Source organism: Echiichthys vipera, assembly GCF_963691815.1.
Source record: "Echiichthys vipera genome assembly, contig: SCAFFOLD_40, whole genome shotgun sequence".
In the NCBI taxonomy this organism is placed as follows: domain Eukaryota; kingdom Metazoa; phylum Chordata; class Actinopteri; order Perciformes; family Trachinidae; genus Echiichthys; species Echiichthys vipera.
This window is the reverse complement of record NW_028154804.1, coordinates 206,950-225,841: the sequence shown is the minus strand read 5'-3', so window position 1 is coordinate 225,841 and position 18,892 is coordinate 206,950. Positions and strand designations below refer to the sequence as shown.

The 18,892-nt window shown below is 48.1% G+C and overlaps 2 protein-coding genes across 2 annotated transcripts in view; one reads left to right on the top strand and one right to left on the bottom strand.

Moving 5' to 3' along the window:
• LOC310966383 (phospholipid-transporting ATPase ABCA1-like) overlaps positions 1 to 5,496 on the top strand; it is a 45,292-nt gene extending 39,796 nt beyond the window's left edge. Inside the window, exons 40-47 of the mRNA XM_083940969.1 lie at positions 2,512 to 2,574; positions 2,663 to 2,769; positions 3,020 to 3,161; positions 3,241 to 3,375; positions 3,594 to 3,697; positions 4,105 to 4,197; positions 4,279 to 4,522; positions 4,720 to 5,496. Of these exons, the coding sequence (XP_083797095.1) occupies positions 2,512 to 2,574; positions 2,663 to 2,769; positions 3,020 to 3,161; positions 3,241 to 3,375; positions 3,594 to 3,697; positions 4,105 to 4,197; positions 4,279 to 4,522; positions 4,720 to 4,845 (1,014 nt within the window). The 3' untranslated portion in view covers positions 4,846 to 5,496. The remainder of the gene's footprint in view (positions 1 to 2,511; positions 2,575 to 2,662; positions 2,770 to 3,019; positions 3,162 to 3,240; positions 3,376 to 3,593; positions 3,698 to 4,104; positions 4,198 to 4,278; positions 4,523 to 4,719) is intronic.
• A 2,239-nt stretch (positions 5,497 to 7,735) lies between these two features.
• Positions 7,736 to 18,892, bottom strand: nipsnap3a (nipsnap homolog 3A (C. elegans)). The gene is made up of 8 exons (XM_083940972.1): positions 18,779 to 18,892; positions 16,892 to 17,099; positions 16,709 to 16,761; positions 14,343 to 14,550; positions 10,126 to 10,287; positions 9,900 to 10,049; positions 8,057 to 8,143; positions 7,736 to 7,972 (listed from the first exon to the last, which is right to left on the bottom strand). Exons 1-8 carry the CDS (start codon positions 18,887 to 18,889, stop codon positions 7,896 to 7,898), a joined length of 1,056 nt encoding a protein of 351 aa, XP_083797098.1. The 5' UTR covers positions 18,890 to 18,892; the 3' UTR covers positions 7,736 to 7,895.

The window sequence follows — 18,892 nt, the reverse complement described above, 5'->3', positions numbered from 1 at the left end:
GCAGCTCCTAGAGGACACTTTAGCACACGTTTATGCTCCTAGAGGACACTTTAACACAAGTTTATGCTCCTAGAGGACACTTTAGCACACGTTTATGCTCCTAGAGGACACTTTAACACACGTTTATGCTCCTAGAGAACACTTTAGCACACGTTTATGCTCCTAGAGGACACTTTAACACACGTTTATGCTCCTAGAGGACACTTTAGCACACGTTTATGCTCCTAGAGGACACTTTAACACACGTTTATGCTCCTAGAGGACACTTTAACACACGTTTATGCTCCTAGAGGACACTTTAGCACACGTTTATGCTCCTAGAGGACACTTTAGCACACGTTTATGCTCCTAGAGGACACTTTAACACACGTTTATGCTCCTAGAGGACACTTTAACACACGTTTATGCTCCTAGAGGACACTTTAACACACGTTTATGTTCCTAGAGGACACTTTAGCACACGTTTATGCTCCTAGAGGACACTTTAACACACGTTTATGTTCCTAGAGGACACTTTAGCACACGTTTATGCTCCTAGAGGACACTTTAACACACGTTTATGCTCCTAGAGGACACTTTAGCACACGTTTATGCTCCTAGGACACTTTAGCACACGTTTATGCTCCTAGAGGACACTTTAGCACACGTTTATGCTCCTAGAGGACACTTTAACACACGTTTATGCTCCTAGAGGACACTTTAGCACACGTTTATGCTCCTAGAGGACACTTTAACACACGTTTATGCTCCTAGAGGACACTTTAACGCACGTTTATGCTCCTAGAGGACACTTTAACACACGTTTATGCTCCTAGAGGACACTTTAACACACGTTTATGCTCCTAGAGGACACTTTAACACACGTTTATGCTCCTAGAGGACACTTTAGCACACGTTTATGCTCCTAGAGGACACTTTAACACACGTTTATGCTCCTAGAGGACACTTTAGCACACGTTTATGCTCCTAGAGGACACTTTAACACACGTTTATGCTCCTAGAGGACACTTTAGCACACGTTTATGCTCCTAGAGGACACTTTAACACACATTTATGCTCCTAGAGGACACTTTAACACACGTTTATGCTCCTAGAGGACACTTTAACACACGTTTATGCTCCTAGAGGACACTTTAACACACGTTTATGCTCCTAGAGGACACTTTAGCACACGTTTATGCTCCTAGAGGACACTTTAGCACACGTTTATGCTCCTAGAGGACACTTTAGCACACGTTTATGCTCCTAGAGGACACTTTAACACACGTTTATGCTCCTAGAGGACACTTTAACACACGTTTATGCTCCTAGAGGACACTTTAACACACGTTTATGCTCCTAGAGGACACTTTAACACACATTTATGCTCCTAGAGGACACTTTAACACACGTTTATGCTCCTAGAGGACACTTTAGCACACGTTTATGCTCCTAGAGGGCACTTTAGCACACGTTTATGCTCCTAGAGGGCACTTTAACACACGTTTATGCTCCTAGAGGACTCTAAAACACGTTTATGCTCCTAGAGGACACTTTAGCACACGTTTATGCTCCTAGAGGACACTTTAACACACATTTATGCTCCTAGAGGACACTTTAACACACGTTTATGCTCCTAGAGGACACTTTAGCACACGTTTATGCTCCTAGAGGACACTTTAACACACGTTTATGCTCCTAGAGGACACTTTAACACACGTTTATGCTCCTAGAGGACACTTTAGCACACGTTTATGCTCCTAGAGGACACTTTAACACACATTTATGCTCCTAGAGGACACTTTAACACACGTTTATGCTCCTAGAGGACACTTTAACACACGTTTATGCTCCTAGAGGACACTTTAACACACGTTTATGCTCCTAGAGGACACTTTAGCACACGTTTATGCTCCTAGAGGACACTTTAGCACACGTTTATGCTCCTAGAGGACACTTTAACACACGTTTATGCTCCTAGAGGACACTTTAACACACGTTTATGGTCCTAGAGGACACTTTAACACACATTTATGCTCCTAGAGGACACTTTAACACACGTTTATGCTCCTAGAGGACACTTTAGCACACGTTTATGCTCCTAGAGGGCACTTTAGCACACGTTTATGCTCCTAGAGGGCACTTTAACACACGTTTATGCTCCTAGAGGACTCTAAAACACGTTTATGCTCCTAGAGGACACTTTAGCACACGTTTATGCTCCTAGAGGACACTTTAACACACGTTTATGCTCCTAGAGGACACTTTAACACACATTTATGCTCCTAGAGGACACTTTAACACACGTTTATGCTCCTAGAGGACACTTTAGCACACGTTTATGCTCCTAGAGGACACTTTAGCACACGTTTGTGCTCCTAGAGGACACTTTAACACACGTTTATGCTCCTAGAGGACACTTTAGCACACGTTTATGCTCCTAGAGGACACTTTAACACACGTTTATGCTCCTAGAGGACACTTTAGCACACGTTTATGCTCCTAGAGGACTCTAAAACACGTTCTGTGCAGGTGTTCAAGAGGAAGCAGAAGCCGGCTGTGGATCGACTGTGTGTCGGTATTCCACCTGGAGAGGTGAGACTATAATAATCTATATAACAATAATAATCATAATATTATTAATAATCCTAACTGTGACTAATGAGCTCCACCTGTGCGTCAGTGCTTCGGGCTCCTCGGTGTGAACGGCGCCGGGAAGACGACGACCTTTAAGATGCTGACGGGCGACACGCTGGTGACCAGCGGGGAGGCCTTCCTCGCCGGGAAGAGGTGAGGTCACAGGTCAAAGGTCACCGGGGGCGGGGCCTGAAGCTTTAAAGACATGTCTAAGTGTGTGTGTGTGTGTGTGTGTGTGTGTGTGTGTGTGTGTGTGTGTGTGTGTGTGTGTGTGTGTGTGTGTGTGTGTGTGTGTGTGTGTGTGTGTGTGTGTGTGTGTGTGTGTGTGTGTGTGTGTGTGTGTGTGTGTGTGTGTGTGTGTGTGTGTGTGTGTGTGTGTGTGTGTGTGTGTGTGTGTGTGTAGCATCCTGAGGGAGATCGACGCCGTGCATCAGCAGATGGGTTACTGTCCTCAGTTCGACTCCATCAACGAGCTGCTGACGGGGAGAGAACACCTGGAGCTGTACGCCGTCCTGAGAGGCGTCCCCGAGAAGGAGGTCTGCGACGTGAGTGACCACGACCACCACCACCATGATGATGTCACTGATGATGTCACTGCTGATGTCACTGCGGTGTGATTGACAGGTGGCGGAGTGGGCGGTCAGGAAGCTGGCGCTGCTGAAATACGCTGATAAAGCAGCAGGAAGTTACAGCGGAGGCAACATGAGGAAGCTGTCCACCGCCATGGCGCTGATCGGGGCGCCGCCCGTCGTCTTCCTGGTAACACGCACACACACACGCACACATACACACATTGAAACACTTCAATTTCAGGCAAAAAAAACAAAAAATAAAGACAAAAAAATGTCCCTCGTCCTCCTCACCTTCTGTGTTTCCTGTCCCCCTGTGGACCCACCTGTCTCTGTCTGTCCTCCTGTCTGTCCTCCTGTCTGTCCCCCTGTGGACCCACCTGTCCCCGTCTGTCCCCATGGTTACAGGACGAGCCCACCACCGGCATGGACCCCAAAGCTCGCCGCGCCCTCTGGAACTGCATCCACAGCATCATCAAGGAGGGACGCTCCGTCGTCCTCACGTCTCACAGGTAAGGACACGTCCGTCCATCTGTCCTCACACACACGTAAGGACACGTCCGTCCATCTGTCCTCACACACGTAAGGACACGTCCGTCCATCTGTCCTCTCACACGTAAGGACACGTCCGTCCATCTGTCCTCTCACACGTAAGGACACGTTTGAAGACAGGTAGACGAGTCTGTAAGTGTCCCTGATGTCCTCTGCGTGTGTCCTGTGTGTGTGTGTGTGTGTGTGTGTGTGTGTGTGTGTGTGTGTGTGTGTGTGTGTGTGTGTGTGTGTGTGTGTGTGTGTGTGTGTGTGTGTGTGTGTGTGTGTGTGTGTGTGTGTGTGTGTGTGTGTGTGTGTGTGTGTGTGTGTGTGTGTGTGTGTGTGTGTGTGTGTGTGTGTGTGTGTCCCGTGTGTGTGTGTGTCTCAGCATGGAGGAGTGTGAGGCTCTGTGCACCAGGATGGCGATCATGGTGAACGGGCGGTTCCGATGCCTCGGCAGCGTCCAGCACCTGAAGAACAGGTGCAGCTCTCGCTCATTAATATTCATAATAATATTAATGAGTCATGAACGTTCATAACCACGTGTGTGTGTGTGCGTCAGGTTCGGCGACGGCTACACCATCATCCTGCGGGTGGCGGGGCCGGACGCCGACCTGCTGCCCGTCATGAAGTTCATCGAGAGCGAGCTGAGCGGCAGCACGCTGAAGGAGAAGCACCGCAACATGCTGCAGTACCAGCTGCCGTCGTCGCTCACGTCGCTCACGCACATCTTCAACATCCTGGCCCAGAACAAGGAGACGCTGCGGATCGAGGACTACTCCGTCACGCAGACCACCCTGGACCAGGTAAACGCCCCGCACGCCGCCGCTGTGCCACCGCGCCACCACCTCCGACCCTTTACCCTTCAGGGGCCTTCACGCTGCACATTTCACTGCACGCTGCACATTTCCCGTCTCTGCCCGCCCCTGTGAGGTTCTCGTGCGGTGCGTGTTCTATAAATGCGCCCGCAGGCGTCACACTGACTTCCTGTCGCTGGTTTCAGGTGTTCGTGAACTTTGCGAAGGACCAGAGCGACGACTACGTCTGCAAAGAGTCCTCTGTGAGACGGAGAGACGGCGCCGCCAAGGCTCCTGCTGCCGCCGCCGCTGAGGGGGAGAGCGTCGTGTAACGGCGGGAACACCCGTCGGGTTTAGGACTCGAGGCAAATCCTCCTCACCTGCTGTGATGTCACCTCACCTGCTGTGATGTCACCTCACCTGCTGTGATGTCACCTCACCTGCTGTGATGTCACCTCACCTGCTGTGATGTCACCTCACCTGCTGTGATGTCACACTGGTCTGAACTCTGGGGGCGGAGTCACCTGCCGCCCCATGCCAGTCAATGCAAATGGTTTCCCGCGGTGGCGCCGAGCCGCCGCCGCCTCCAGCCCGCGTGTTAAAGGGACTTGAGTCCTGTGCGGTGGCGCGGTGCCTTCAGGGACCGTCCGTTTTTCTAACCATGAAGAATCCGAATCATTTCAAACGGCTCGACTGACAAACCCGATTTTTTTAGAGAAACGTTTGATTCCGTTTTTATGGTGTTTGACTTTTATTTATATGTGTAGAGTCTTTTATTTTGACGGGGCATGACTGTTTCCTGTAGTGTCGAACAGCCAATCAGAGCGCTTGATGCAAAGCGCTGCTCAGAGGAGACGAAGACGTGATTCCGTAGTTTTTAACGAGTGTTTGAGCGCAGCGTCCGTGTGTCGCCCGCTGGTCTCAGATCAGCAGCAACAGGAAGTGTTACGACCTGAACGCCACAATAAAAGCACCAAATCCACGACTCGCCTCTCGTTTCATTTCTTGTCTCCTCTTCTAAACACTCACGGGGAATCACAGGTCAAGTTTAGTGTCTGGACCCAAACGTTCCTTTTCCTGCACTTTAATCATCACTGCGGCTCAGTGGAAGAGTGGGTCGTCCTCCATTTGAGAGATCGGTGGTTCGATCCCCACCTCCCTCGGTCCACATGTCAAAGTGTCCTTGGGCGAGACACTGAACCCTGAATTGCTGTGTGTGTGTGTGTGTGTGTGTGTGTGTGTGTGACCAGTAACCATGGAGACGGTTTTTATTAAGGTAGAAATCAGGAGAGATGCTAACAGGTGGACGTGGCTAACAGTGGTTAGCTCGGGGCAGCACGGTGAAGGCATTCAAAGGTCTTTTTTAACCACTAATGCTGCTGAAAATAACACACACACACACAGAGACACACACACACACAGAGACACACACACACACAGACACACACGCACACGCACGCGCACACACACACACACACACACACACACACACACACACACACACACACACACACACACACACACACACACACTCCAGGTCCTGGTCTCTAACTCTCTCCTGGTCCTGGTCTCTGACTCTCTCCTGGTCCTGGTCTCTAACTCTCTCCTGGTCCTGGTCTCTAACTCTCTCCTGGTCCTGGTCTCTGACTCTCTCCTGGTCCTGGTCTCTAACTCTCTCCTGGTCCTGGTCTCTGACTCTCTCCTGGTCCTGGTCTCTAACTCTCTCCTGGTCCTGGTCTCTAACTCTCTCCTGGTCCTGGTCTCTGACTCTCTCCTGGTCCTGGTCTCTGACTCTCTCCAGGTCCTGGTCTCTAACTCTCTCCTGGTCCTGGTCTCTAACTGTCTCCTGGTCCTGGTCTCTAACTCTCTCCTGGTCCTGGTCTCTAACTCTCTCCTGGTCCTGGTCTCTAACTCTCTCCTGGTCCTGGTCTCTAACTCTCTCCTGGTCCTGGTCTCTAACTCTCTCCTGGTCCTGGTCTCTAACTCTCTCCTGGTCCTGGTCTGTCCTGGTCTCTAACTCTCTCCTGGTCCTGGTCTCTAACTCTCTCCTGGTCCTGGTCTCTGACTCTCTCCTGGTCCTGGTCTCTGACTCTCTCCTGGTCCTGGTCTCTAACTCTCTCCTGGTCCTGGTCTCTAACTCTCTCCTGGTCCTGGTCTCTGACTCTCTCCTGGTCCTGGTCTCTAACTCTCTCCTGGTCCTGGTCTCTGACTCTCTCCTGGTCCTGGTCTCTAACTCTCTCCTGGTCCTGGTCTCTAACTCTCTCCTGGTCCTGGTCTCTAACTCTCTCCTGGTCCTGGTCTCTAACTCTCTCCTGGTCCTGGTCTGTCCTGGTCTCTAACTCTCTCCTGGTCCTGGTCTCTCCTGGTCCTGGTCTCTAACTCTCTCCTGGTCCTGGTCCAGGTCTCTCCTGGTCCAGGTCCTGGTCTGTCCTGGTCCTGGTCCAGGTCCTGGTCTGTCCTGGTCCTGGTCTCTCCTGGTCTCTAACTCTCTCCTGGTCCTGGTCCTGGTCCAGGTCTGTCCTGGTCTCTCCTGGTCCTGGTCCTGGTCCAGGTCCTGGTCTCTAACTCTCTCCTGGTCCTGGTCTCTAACTCTCTCCTGGTCCTGGTCCAGGTCCTGGTCCTGGACTCTCCTGGTCCTTGTCTCTCCAGGTCCTGGTCCTGGACTCTCCTGGTCCAGGTCCTGGTCTCTAACTCTCTTCTGGTCCTGGTCCAGGTCCAGGTCTCTCCTGGTCCAGGTCCTGGTCCTGGTCTCTCCTGGTCCTGGTCTCTGACTCTCTCCTGGTCCTGGTCTCTGACTCTCTCCTGGTCCTGGTCTCTGACTCTCTCCTGGTCCTGGTCCTGGTCCAGGTCCTGGTCCTGGTCCTGGTCCTGGTCTCTAACTCTCTCCTGGTCCTGGTCTCTAACTCTCTCCTGGTCCTGGTCTCTGACTCTCTCCTGGTCCTGGTCTCTGACTCTCTCCTGGTCCTGGTCCTGGTCTGTCCTGGTCCTGGTCCTGGTCCTGGTCTGCCCTGGTCCTGGTCTCTAACTCTCTCCAGGTCCTGGTCCTGGTCCTGGTCCTGGTCTCTGACTCTCTCCTGGTCCTGGTCTCTAACTCTCTGCTGGTCCTGGTCTGCCCTGGTCCTGGTCTCTAACTCTCTCCAGGTCCTGGTCCTGGTCTGCCCTGGTCCTGGTCCTGGTCCTGGACTCTAACTCTTTGATCATGACTCAGACGTAAAAAACAAACACGAGGAAATAAAATACTTTATTTTTCACTTGATGACATCACAAAATAAGCCCCGCCCATGTCGGTAACATGCTGAGCTGTGATTGGCCGACAGAGGACAGGCTGGTTTCCTGGCGTTGGCGTCCGTTGCCGTGGAGACCCAGGAGCGAGGACAGGAGCTCACTTGAGTGGCGAGAAAGGACACGGGAGCATGAGCCGGTTCTCCTGGGACACGAGGTGGACCACGCTGTTCCTGACTGAGACACGGGAGACACGGGTCACGTGACGGCGCCACAGTGAGGTCATGATGTGATGTCACAGCCCTGTGGGCGGGGCCTCACCTGCAGCGACCAGCCTGGCGTCAGTGTGAGCTCTCTGCCGCACCTCAGCTCGCTGGTCCGGGCTCTCGAACCACCAGAGGGCGTGAACTGCAACGCAGTGACATCATCACCGCGCAGTGACATCACCACCAAGCAGTGACATCAGCACACAGTGACATCATCACCCCGCAGTGACATCATCACCACGCAGTGACATCATCACCCCGCAGTGACATCATCACCACGCAGTGACATCATCACCACGCAGTGACATCATCACCCCGCAGTGACATCATCACCACGCAGTGACATCATCACCCCGCAGTGACATCATCACCCCGCAGTGATCATCACCCCGCAGTGACATCATCACCGCACAGTGACATCACCACGCAGCGACATCACCACCACGCAGTGACATCAGCACGCAGTGACATCATCACCACGCAGCGACATCATCACCACGCAGCGACATCATCACCACGCAGTGACATCATCACCACGCAGTGACATCACCACCAAGCAGTGACATCAGCACGCAGTGACATCATCACCACGCAGTGACATCACCACGCAGTGACATCACCACGCAGCGACATCATCACCACGCAGTGACATCAGCACGCAGAGACATCATCTAAACACCGGAACCTGGACTAAACACTGGACCTGGACTAAACACTGGACCTGGACTAAACACTGGAACCTGGACTAAACACTGGAACTGGACTAAACACTGGAACTGGACTAAACACTGGAACCTGGACTAAACACTGGACCTGGTTTAAACACTGGACCTGGACTAAACACTGGAACCTGGACTAAACACTGGAACTGGACTAAACACTGGAACTGGACTAAACACTGGAACCTGGACTAAACACTGGGAACTGGACTAAACACTGGATCCTGGACTAAACACTGGACCTGGACTAAACACTGGACCTGGACTAAACACTGGAACTGGACTAAACACTGGAACTGGACTAAACACTGGAACCTGGACTAAACACTGGACCTGGACTAAACACTGGGAACTGGACTAAACACTGGATCCTGGACTAAACACTGGACCTGGACTAAACACTGGGAACTGGACTAAACACTGGATCCTGGACTAAACACTGGACCTGGACTAAACACTGGAACTGGACTAAACACTGGATCCTGGACTAAACACTGGAACTGGACTAAACACTGGAACCTGGACTAAACACTGGAACCTGGACTAAACACTGGACCTGGACTAAACACTGGAACCTGGACTAAACACTGGACCTGGACTAAACACTGGAACTGGACTAAACACTGGAACTGGACTAAACACTGGAACCTGGACTAAACACTGGACCTGGACTAAACACTGGAACTGGACTAAACACTGGAACCTGGACTAAACACTGGAACTGGACTAAACACTGGAACTGGACTAAACACTGGAACCTGGACTAAACACTGGAACCTGGACTAAACACTGGAACCTGGACTAAACACTGGAACTGGACTAAACACTGGAACTGGACTAAACACTGGAACCTGGACTAAACACTGGACCTGGACTAAACACTGGAACTGGACTAAACACTGGAACTGGACTAAACACTGGAACCTGGACTAAACACTGGACCTGGACTAAACACTGGAACTGGACTAAACACTGGAACTGGACTAAACACTGGAACTGGACTAAACACTGGAACCTGGACTAAACACTGGACCTGGACTAAACACTGGAACTGGACTAAACACTGGACCTGGACTAAACACTGGATCCTGGACTAAACACTGGAACTGGACTAAACACTGGAACTGGACTAAACACTGGACCTGGACTAAACACTGGACCTGGACTACAGCAGTGTACCTCTGTTCAGCGCCCCGTACTCGTTGTGGAACGCTCCCAGCAGCTTGCTGTACCCCGGTGCATCATGGGAGGTGACGGCGGCCTGGAAGGCGTCGCCCCACAGCGCCGGGCCGCCCGGACGCATCTGGTACGAGACGAGTTCGTACACACCTGAAACACACCTGAGGCTGTTACACCGGGTCACACAGGGGAGCGTGCAGCGAGGGAGCGAGGGGGCGGGGCTTACCGCCCTCGTGCGGCGGCCGCTGCAGCTCGCTCCACGGGACCAGGTAGGCGACCTCGTTGTCCTGGGACGCCAACATCGGCATCGCCTTGGAGATGTACTCCGAGATCCAGGAGGGGTCCTGAGCCAGGGCGGCCCTCACACCTGCCCGCTGAGAATACGTGTCTGCGGAACAGGAAGTGACGCGCTTTAGAGCAGGAGAAGAAGAAGCTGCTGCGTTTACAGGAGGAGAAGAAGAAGCTGCGGCGTTTACAGGAGGAGAAGAAGAAGCTGCAGCGTTTACAGGAGCAGAAGAAGAAGCTGCAGCGTTTACAGGAGGAGAAGAAGAAGCTGCAGCGTTTACAGGAGAAGAAGAAGAAGCTGCAGCGTTTACAGGAGAAGAAGAAGAAGCTGCAGCGTTTACAGGAGAAGAAGAAGAAGCTGCAGCATTTACAGGAAGAGAAGAAGAAGCTGCAGCGTTTACAGGAGGAGAAGAAGAAGCTGCAGCGTTTACAGCAGCAGAAGAAGAAGCTGCAGCATTTACAGGAAGAGAAGAAGAAGCTGCAGCGTTTACAGCAGCAGAAGAAGAAGCTGCAGCATTTACAGGAAGAGAAGAAGAAGCTGCAGCGTTTACAGGAGCAGAAGAAGAAGCTGCAGCGTTTACAGCAGGAGAAGAAGAAGAAGCTGCAGCGTTTACAGGAGAAGAAGAAGAAGCTGCAGCGTTTACAGGAGAAGAAGAAGAAGCTGCAGCGTTTACAGCAGGAGAAGAAGAAGAAGCTGCAGCGTTTACAGGAGAAGAAGAAGAAGCTGCAGCGTTTACAGCAGGAGAAGAAGAAGAAGCTGCAGCGTTTACAGGAGAAGAAGAAGAAGCTGCAGCGTTTACAGGAGAAGAAGAAGAAGCTGCAGCATTTACAGGAAGAGAAGAAGAAGCTGCAGCGTTTACAGGAGAAGAAGAAGAAGCTGCAGCGTTTACAGGAGAAGAAGAAGCTGCAGCATTTACAGGAGAAGAAGAAGCTGCAGCGTTTACAGGAGGAGAAGAAGAAGCTGCGGCGTTTACAGGAGGAGAAGAAGAAGCTGCAGCGTTTACAGGAGGAGAAGAAGAAGCTGCAGCGTTTACAGGAGGAGAAGAAGAAGCTGCTGCGTTTACAGGAGGAGAAGAAGAAGCTGCAGCGTTTACAGGAGCAGAAGAAGAAGCTGCAGCGTTTACAGGAGAAGAAGAAGAAGCTGCAGCGTTTACAGGAGGAGAAGAAGAAGCTGCAGCGTTTACAGGAGAAGAAGAAGAAGCTGCAGCGTTTACAGGAGCAGAAGAAGAAGCTGCAGCGTTTACAGGAAGAGAAGAAGAAGCTGCTGCAGCGTTTACAGGTAGAGAAGAAGAAGCTGCTGCGTTTACAGGAGGAGAAGAAGAAGCTGCAGCGTTTACAGGAGAAGAAGAAGAAGCTGCTGCGTTTACAGGAGGAGAAGAAGAAGCTGCAGCGTTTACAGGAGGAGAAGAAGAAGCTGCAGCGTTTACAGCAGGAGAAGAAGAAGCTGCAGCGTTTACAGGAGGAGAAGAAGAAGCTGCAGCGTTTACAGGAGAAGAAGAAGAAGCTGCAGCGTTTACAGGAGCAGAAGAAGAAGCTGCAGCGTTTACAGGAGAAGAAGAAGAAGCTGCAGCGTTTACAGGAGCAGAAGAAGAAGCTGCAGCGTTTACAGGAGCAGAAGAAGAAGCTGCAGCGTTTACAGGAGGAGAAGAAGAAGCTGCAGCGTTTACAGGAGCAGAAGAAGAAGCTGCAGCGTTTACAGGAGCAGAAGAAGAAGCTGCAGCGTTTACAGGAGAAGAAGAAGCTGCAGCGTTTACAGGAGAAGAAGAAGCTGCAGCGTTTACAGGAGTAGAAGAAGAAGCTGCAGCGTTCACAGGAGCAGAAGAAGAAGCTGCAGCGTTTACAGGAGAAGAAGAAGAAGCTGCAACGTTTACAGGAGAAGAAGAAGAAGCTGCGGCGTTTACAGGAGGAGAAGAAGAAGCTGCAGCGTTTACAGGAGGAGAAGAAGAAGCTGCAGCGTTTACAGGAGAAGAAGAAGAAGCTGCAGCGTTTACAGGAGAAGAAGAAGAAGCTGCAGCGTTTACAGGAGGAGAAGAAGAAGCTGCAGCGTTTACAGGAGGAGAAGAAGAAGCTGCAGCGTTTACAGGAGCAGAAGAAGAAGCTGCTGCGTTTACAGGAGAAGAAGAAGCTGCAGCATTTACAGGAGGAGAAGAAGAAGCTGCAGCGTTTACAGGAGAAGAAGAAGCTGCAGCGTTCACAGGAGGAGGAGAAGAAGAAGCTGCAGCGTTTACAGGAGAAGAAGAAGAAGCTGCAGCGTTTACAGCAGTAGAAGAAGAAGCTGCAGCGTTTACAGCAGTAGAAGAAGAAGAAGAAGCTGCAGCGTTTACAGGAGGAGAAGAAGAAGCTGCGGCGTTTACAGGAGAAGAAGAAGAAGCTGCGGCGTTTACAGGAGGAGAAGAAGAAGCTGCTGCGTTTACAGGAGGAGAAGAAGAAGCTGCAGCTTTTACAGGAGGAGAAGAAGAAGCTGCAGCGTTTACAGGAGAAGAAGAAGAAGCTGCAGCGTTTACAGGAGGAGAAGAAGAAGCTGCGGCGTTTACAGGAGAAGAAGAAGAAGCTGCAGCGTTTACAGGAGAAGAAGAAGAAGCTGCAGCGTTTACAGCAGTAGAAGAAGAAGCTGCGGCGTTTACAGGAGGAGAAGAAGAAGCTGCGGCGTTTACAGGAGAAGAAGAAGAAGCTGCGGCGTTTACAGGAGAAGAAGAAGAAGCTGCAGCGTTTACAGCAGTAGAAGAAGAAGCTGCGGCGTTTACAGGAGAAGAAGAAGCTGCGGCGTTTACAGGAGAAGAAGAAGAAGCTGCTGCGTTTACAGGAGTAGAAGAAGAACCTGCGGCGTTTACAGGAGTAGAAGAAGAAGCTCCAGCGTTTACAGCAGTAGAAGAAGAAGAAGCTGCAGCGTTTACAGGAGAAGAAGAAGAAGCTGCAGCGTTTACAGAAGAAGAAGAAGCTGCAGCGTTTACAGGAGGAGAAGAAGAAGCTGCAGCGTTTACAGGAGGAGAAGAAGAAGCTGCAGCGTTTACAGGAGGAGAAGAAGAAGAAGAAGCTGCAGCGTTTACAGCAGTAGAAGAAGAAGAAGAAGCTGCAGCGTTTACAGGAGGAGAAGAAGAAGCTGCGGCGTTTACAGGAGAAGAAGAAGAAGCTGCGGCGTTTACAGGAGGAGAAGAAGAAGCTGCTGCGTTTACAGGAGGAGAAGAAGAAGCTGCAGCTTTTACAGGAGGAGAAGAAGAAGCTGCAGCGTTTACAGGAGAAGAAGAAGAAGCTGCAGCGTTTACAGGAGGAGAAGAAGAAGCTGCGGCGTTTACAGGAGAAGAAGAAGAAGCTGCAGCGTTTACAGGAGAAGAAGAAGAAGCTGCAGCGTTTACAGCAGTAGAAGAAGAAGCTGCGGCGTTTACAGGAGGAGAAGAAGAAGCTGCGGCGTTTACAGGAGAAGAAGAAGAAGCTGCGGCGTTTACAGGAGAAGAAGAAGAAGCTGCAGCGTTTACAGCAGTAGAAGAAGAAGCTGCGGCGTTTACAGGAGAAGAAGAAGCTGCGGCGTTTACAGGAGAAGAAGAAGAAGCTGCTGCGTTTACAGGAGGAGAAGAAGAAGCTGCAGCGTTTACAGGAGTAGAAGAAGAAGCTCCAGCGTTTACAGCAGTAGAAGAAGAAGAAGCTGCAGCGTTTACAGGAGAAGAAGAAGAAGCTGCAGCGTTTACAGAAGAAGAAGAAGCTGCAGCGTTTACAGGAGGAGAAGAAGAAGCTGCAGCGTTTACAGGAGGAGAAGAAGAAGCTGCAGCGTTTACAGGAGGAGAAGAAGAAGAAGAAGCTGCAGCGTTTACAGCAGTAGAAGAAGAAGAAGAAGCTGCAGTCTTTAGGGCAGTAGAAGAAGAAGCTGCTGCGGTGTTTACGGCAGGAGAAGAAGAAGCTGCTGGGTGATTAGGGCAGTAGAAGAAGAAGCTGCTGCAGTGTTTACGGCAGGAGAAGAAGAAGCTGCTGTGGTGATTAGGGCAGTAGAAGAAGAAGCTGCTGCAGCATTTATGGCAGTAGAAGAAGAAGCTGCTGGGTGATTAGGGCCGTAGAAGAAGAAGCTGCTGCGGTGATTACAGCAGTAGAAGAAGAAGCTGCTGCGGTGATTACAGCAGTAGAAGAAGAAGCTGCTGCAGCGTTTACAGCCGTAGAAGAAGAACCCACCGTACTTCCAGATGTGGAGGACCTGGTTCAGGGCGCCGTACTCGACGCTCCAGTAGCCAATCAGCTCGGAGTGGGCGGTGCGCAGGTGGATCTTCTCATTGGTCAGTTTGAGGAAGGCGGCGCTCTGGTCCGGCCGGATGCTGTAGGTCCGGAACTCAAAGAAGGTTCCGTGTTTCTGCTGGGACGCAGAAGAGAGGCGCACACGGGGCTGCGGGGGGAGGGGGGGTGAGAGGGGGGGGGGGTCTCGTGTTTCATAGACATAAAGAGTAGACGCCTCATCGAACGTTGGGCCTATTGGCGCTGACGAGCGGTGGAGCCGCCATCTTGGCCCGGGCGCCCGCTCCACTCAGTGTAAGGACAGGACACGGTTCAGCGTATTTTAATATTCACAGTGGGATTAACAGTAATAGAATATTCTGATATATGATATATGTGATGTATGATAGGTGTTTTACAAACACTATAAATATAAACACAACAATAGAAATCATTTATAGAGTATTAATAGGCTATATTTCATACATGAATACATACATCTCTCTCTCACTCTCTCTCTCTCTTTCTCTCTCTCTCACACACACACACACACAAACACACGCACGCACACACACACACACACACACACACACACACACTCAGAGAAAATTAAAATACATATAAATCAAGAGTATCAATACAATTAGGTCAGAGAGAGAGATGACATTTTGGACACATCTAAATACAAGTCAAACAGACACACTTTCATTTAAAGCACTAAAAAAAACAAGAGCCGAACCCTATATGTTTATAAATATTTAGAAATGATCCATGCTCTGCCAGTCGCATAGTCGTGGTAGTGGAGAGGAGAGGGAGCGAGTGTGTGTGGTATAAAAATATATATAACATTTTGTTAAATCGATCATTTTCACACTGTTTTGTTCTTGCACAGTTACCAATGAGAGTGTAGCTCTAATTGGTAAAGAAAGTGATGTTGTAGGAGAACTTTGTATAGTATCTAAAATGACTGTGTCCTTTGTTTTTAGGCAAGGTCTAATTATGTGAATGTCTTCTTTATTACATATTTTAATTATGTAGTAATTGTATTTAATGTGCAAACAAAAACACGGGGCATAGTTCAGTAATATCCATTTTAAATTATACAAACCATTTAAGATTTTTCCTTAGTTAAATAAATGTATGATTTTTTTAACTTCTGTGGTACAACTGAACTAAAAAAGCCTGGACTCATCAGCTCTGCTTTACAAACATGTGACGTTGGTCCTGCTTTAAGTGGAGATGTGGAGAACCAAGTAAAAATGTATGGAACATTTTGTTCAGCTGTGAGAATATCGGGCACAGAGTGGAAATACATGTTAAATCTCTGATTCATTCTTTATAATAAAGCCCACATCATGTTGCTCCTGTTTGATGAAACAGTTTCACAGCAAAGGATATTGATCAGATTCTGCCACTTCTCCTTTGAGTCTAAACTTTAAAAAAAAAAGTGACATGACATGAAAAATGATCTCATAATTCATCTCAATGTCATGTTCAATATTTAAAAAAACAAAACTGAGAATATCTGAGGTGACCTGAGATTAACTGTCTCTGAAGTGTCTTCCTCTCATGAAACCACAGCACATCCTCCGCTGACCTACTGCTGGAAATGTGCAATCCATTTACACTGGACCACATGTACGACAACCCCTCTCCTCCCTGCTTCTCCTTTCATATCTACACAGGCACACACACACACACACACACACACACACACACACACACACACACACACACACACACACACACACACACACACACACACACACACACACACACACACACACACACACACACACACACACACACACACACACACACACATCTGGCCGGGGGTAAATTAACTAACATTCCCACAGAGGCTAATCTCCACGCCTCTACTGTGACGAGATAATAATAATAAAATAAGGGACAGCAGCTCCTCTGGCAGCTAAATCTGTATCTACCTGCCACAGCCTGAGCGACTCACTATAACATTCAAAAATGCATGGATTTATGTATAATTGTTTAAAACTGTACTGTACCGTACTGATTATGAATTGTAATATTGTAATATTAGATTAGAGCAGGAATACGCTGCACAGGGCTCTGGCATCTTGTTCCTTCTGCTGCTCAACTCAGAGGCTCAACGAGTCACTCATAGAACTGATCTGGGAGAATGACCGGTCCAAGATGGCGGCCGCATTTCTCGCGGCCCAACGTTCGATGCGGCATCTACTCTTTATATGTCTATGGTTTACAGGAGGAGAAGAAGCTGCAGCGTTTACAGGAGCAGAAGAAGAAGCTGCAGCGTTTGCAGCCGTAGAAGAAGAAGCTGCTGCAGCATTTACAGCCGTAGAAGAAGAAGCTGCTGCGGTGATTAGGGCCGTAGAAGAAGAAGCTGCTGCAGCATTTACAGCAGTAGAAGAAGAAGCTGCAGCGTTTGCAGCCGTAGAAGAAGAAGCTGCTGCGGTGATTAGGGCCGTAGAAGAAGAAGCTGCTGCAGCATTTGCAGCCGTAGAAGAAGAACCCACCGTACTTCCAGATGTGGAGGACCTGGTTCAGGGCGCCGTACTCGACGCTCCAGTAGCCAATCAGCTCGGAGTGGGCGGTGCGCAGGTGGATCTTCTCATTGGTCAGTTTGAGGAAGGCGGCGTTCTGGTCCGGCCGGATGCTGTAGGTCCGGAACTCAAAGAAGGTTCCGTGTTTCTGCTGGGACGCAGAAGAGAGGCGCACACGGGGCTGCGGGGGGAGGGGGAAGGGGGAGAGAGGGGGGGGGGGGGTCTCGTGTTTTGCAGCAGGTTAATTATAAACTCGTGACCTTTGATCTTTGACTTCGGTCCAAAGATCAAAGAGAAAACACTTTATTTTGTAATTACCTGAAACTTTATTTTGAAATTACCTGAAACTTTATTTTGTAGTAACCTGAAACTTTATTTTGTAGTAACCTGAAACTTTATTTTGTAATAACCTGAAACTTTATTTTGTAGTAACCTGAAACTTTATTTTGTAATAACCTGAAACTTTATTTTGTAGTAACCTGAAACTTTATTTTGTAGTAACCTGAAACTTTATTTTGTAATAACCTGAAACTTTATTTTGTAGTAACCTGAAACTTTATTTTGTAATAACCTGAAACTTTATTTTGTAATAACCTGAAACTTTATTTTGTAGTAACCTGAAACTTTATTTTGTAGTAACCTGAAACTTTATTTTGTAATAACCTGAAACTTTATTTTGTAATAACCTGAAACTTTATTCTGAAATTACCTGAAACTTTATTTTGTAATAACCTGAAACTTTATTCTGAAATTACCTGAAACTTTATTTTGTAGTAACCTGAAACTTTATTTTGTAGTAACCTGAAACTTTATTTTGAAATTACCTGAAACTTTATTTTGTAATAACCTGAAACTTTATTCTGAAATTACCTGAAACTTTATTTTGTAATAACCTGAAACTTTATTCTGAAATTACCTGAAACTTTATTTTGTAGTAACCTGAAACTTTATTTTGTAGTAACCTGAAACTTTATTTTGAAATTACCTGAAACTTTATTTTGTAATAACCTGAAACTTTATTCTGAAATTACCTGAAACTTTATTTTGTAATAACCTGAAACTTTATTCTGAAATTACCTGAAACTTTATTTTGTAGTAACCTGAAACTTTATTTTGTAGTAACCTGAAACTTTATTTTGTAATTAACTGAAACTTTATTTTGAAATAACCTGAAACTTTATTTTGAAATAACCTGAAACTTTATTTTGTAATAACCTGAAACTTTATTTTGAAATAACCTGAAACTTTATTTTGTAGTAACCTGAAACTTTATTTTGTAATTAACTGAAACTTTATTTTGTAATAACGTGAAACTTTATTTTGAAATAACCTGAAACTTTATTTTGAAATAACCTGAAACTTTATTTTGTCATAACCTGAAACTTTATTTTGAAATAACCTGAAACTTTATTTTGTAATAACCTGAAACTTTATTTTGTAGTAACCTGAAACTTTATTTTGAAATAACCTGAAACTTTATTTTGTAATAACCTGAAACTTTATTTTGAAATAACCTGAAACTTTATTTTGTAGTAACCTGAAACTTTATTTTGTAATTAACTGAAACTTTATTTTGTAATAACGTGAAACTTTATTTTGAAATAACCTGAAACTTTATTTTGAAATAACCTGAAACTTTATTTTGTCATAACCTGAAACTTTATTTTGAAATAACCTGAAACTTTATTTTGTAATAACCTGAAACTTTATTTTGTAGTAACCTGAAACTTTATTTTGAAATAACCTGGACCTTTATTTTGAAATAACCTGGGTGACCTGCAGCGGGTCCTTGAGGGTTTCAGGCCTGGTCCAGGTTCAGGTTCAGGTTCAGGTTCAGGTTCAGGGTCCCTGCCGACTCACCTGGGCAGCTCCCGGTCCCGGTGCTGGTCCCGGTCCCGGTGCCGGTCCCGGTCTTCCAGGCCGGAGCAGCGCAGCGGCGCGTGACACGGAGCAGCGCGTGAACTTGAACATGTT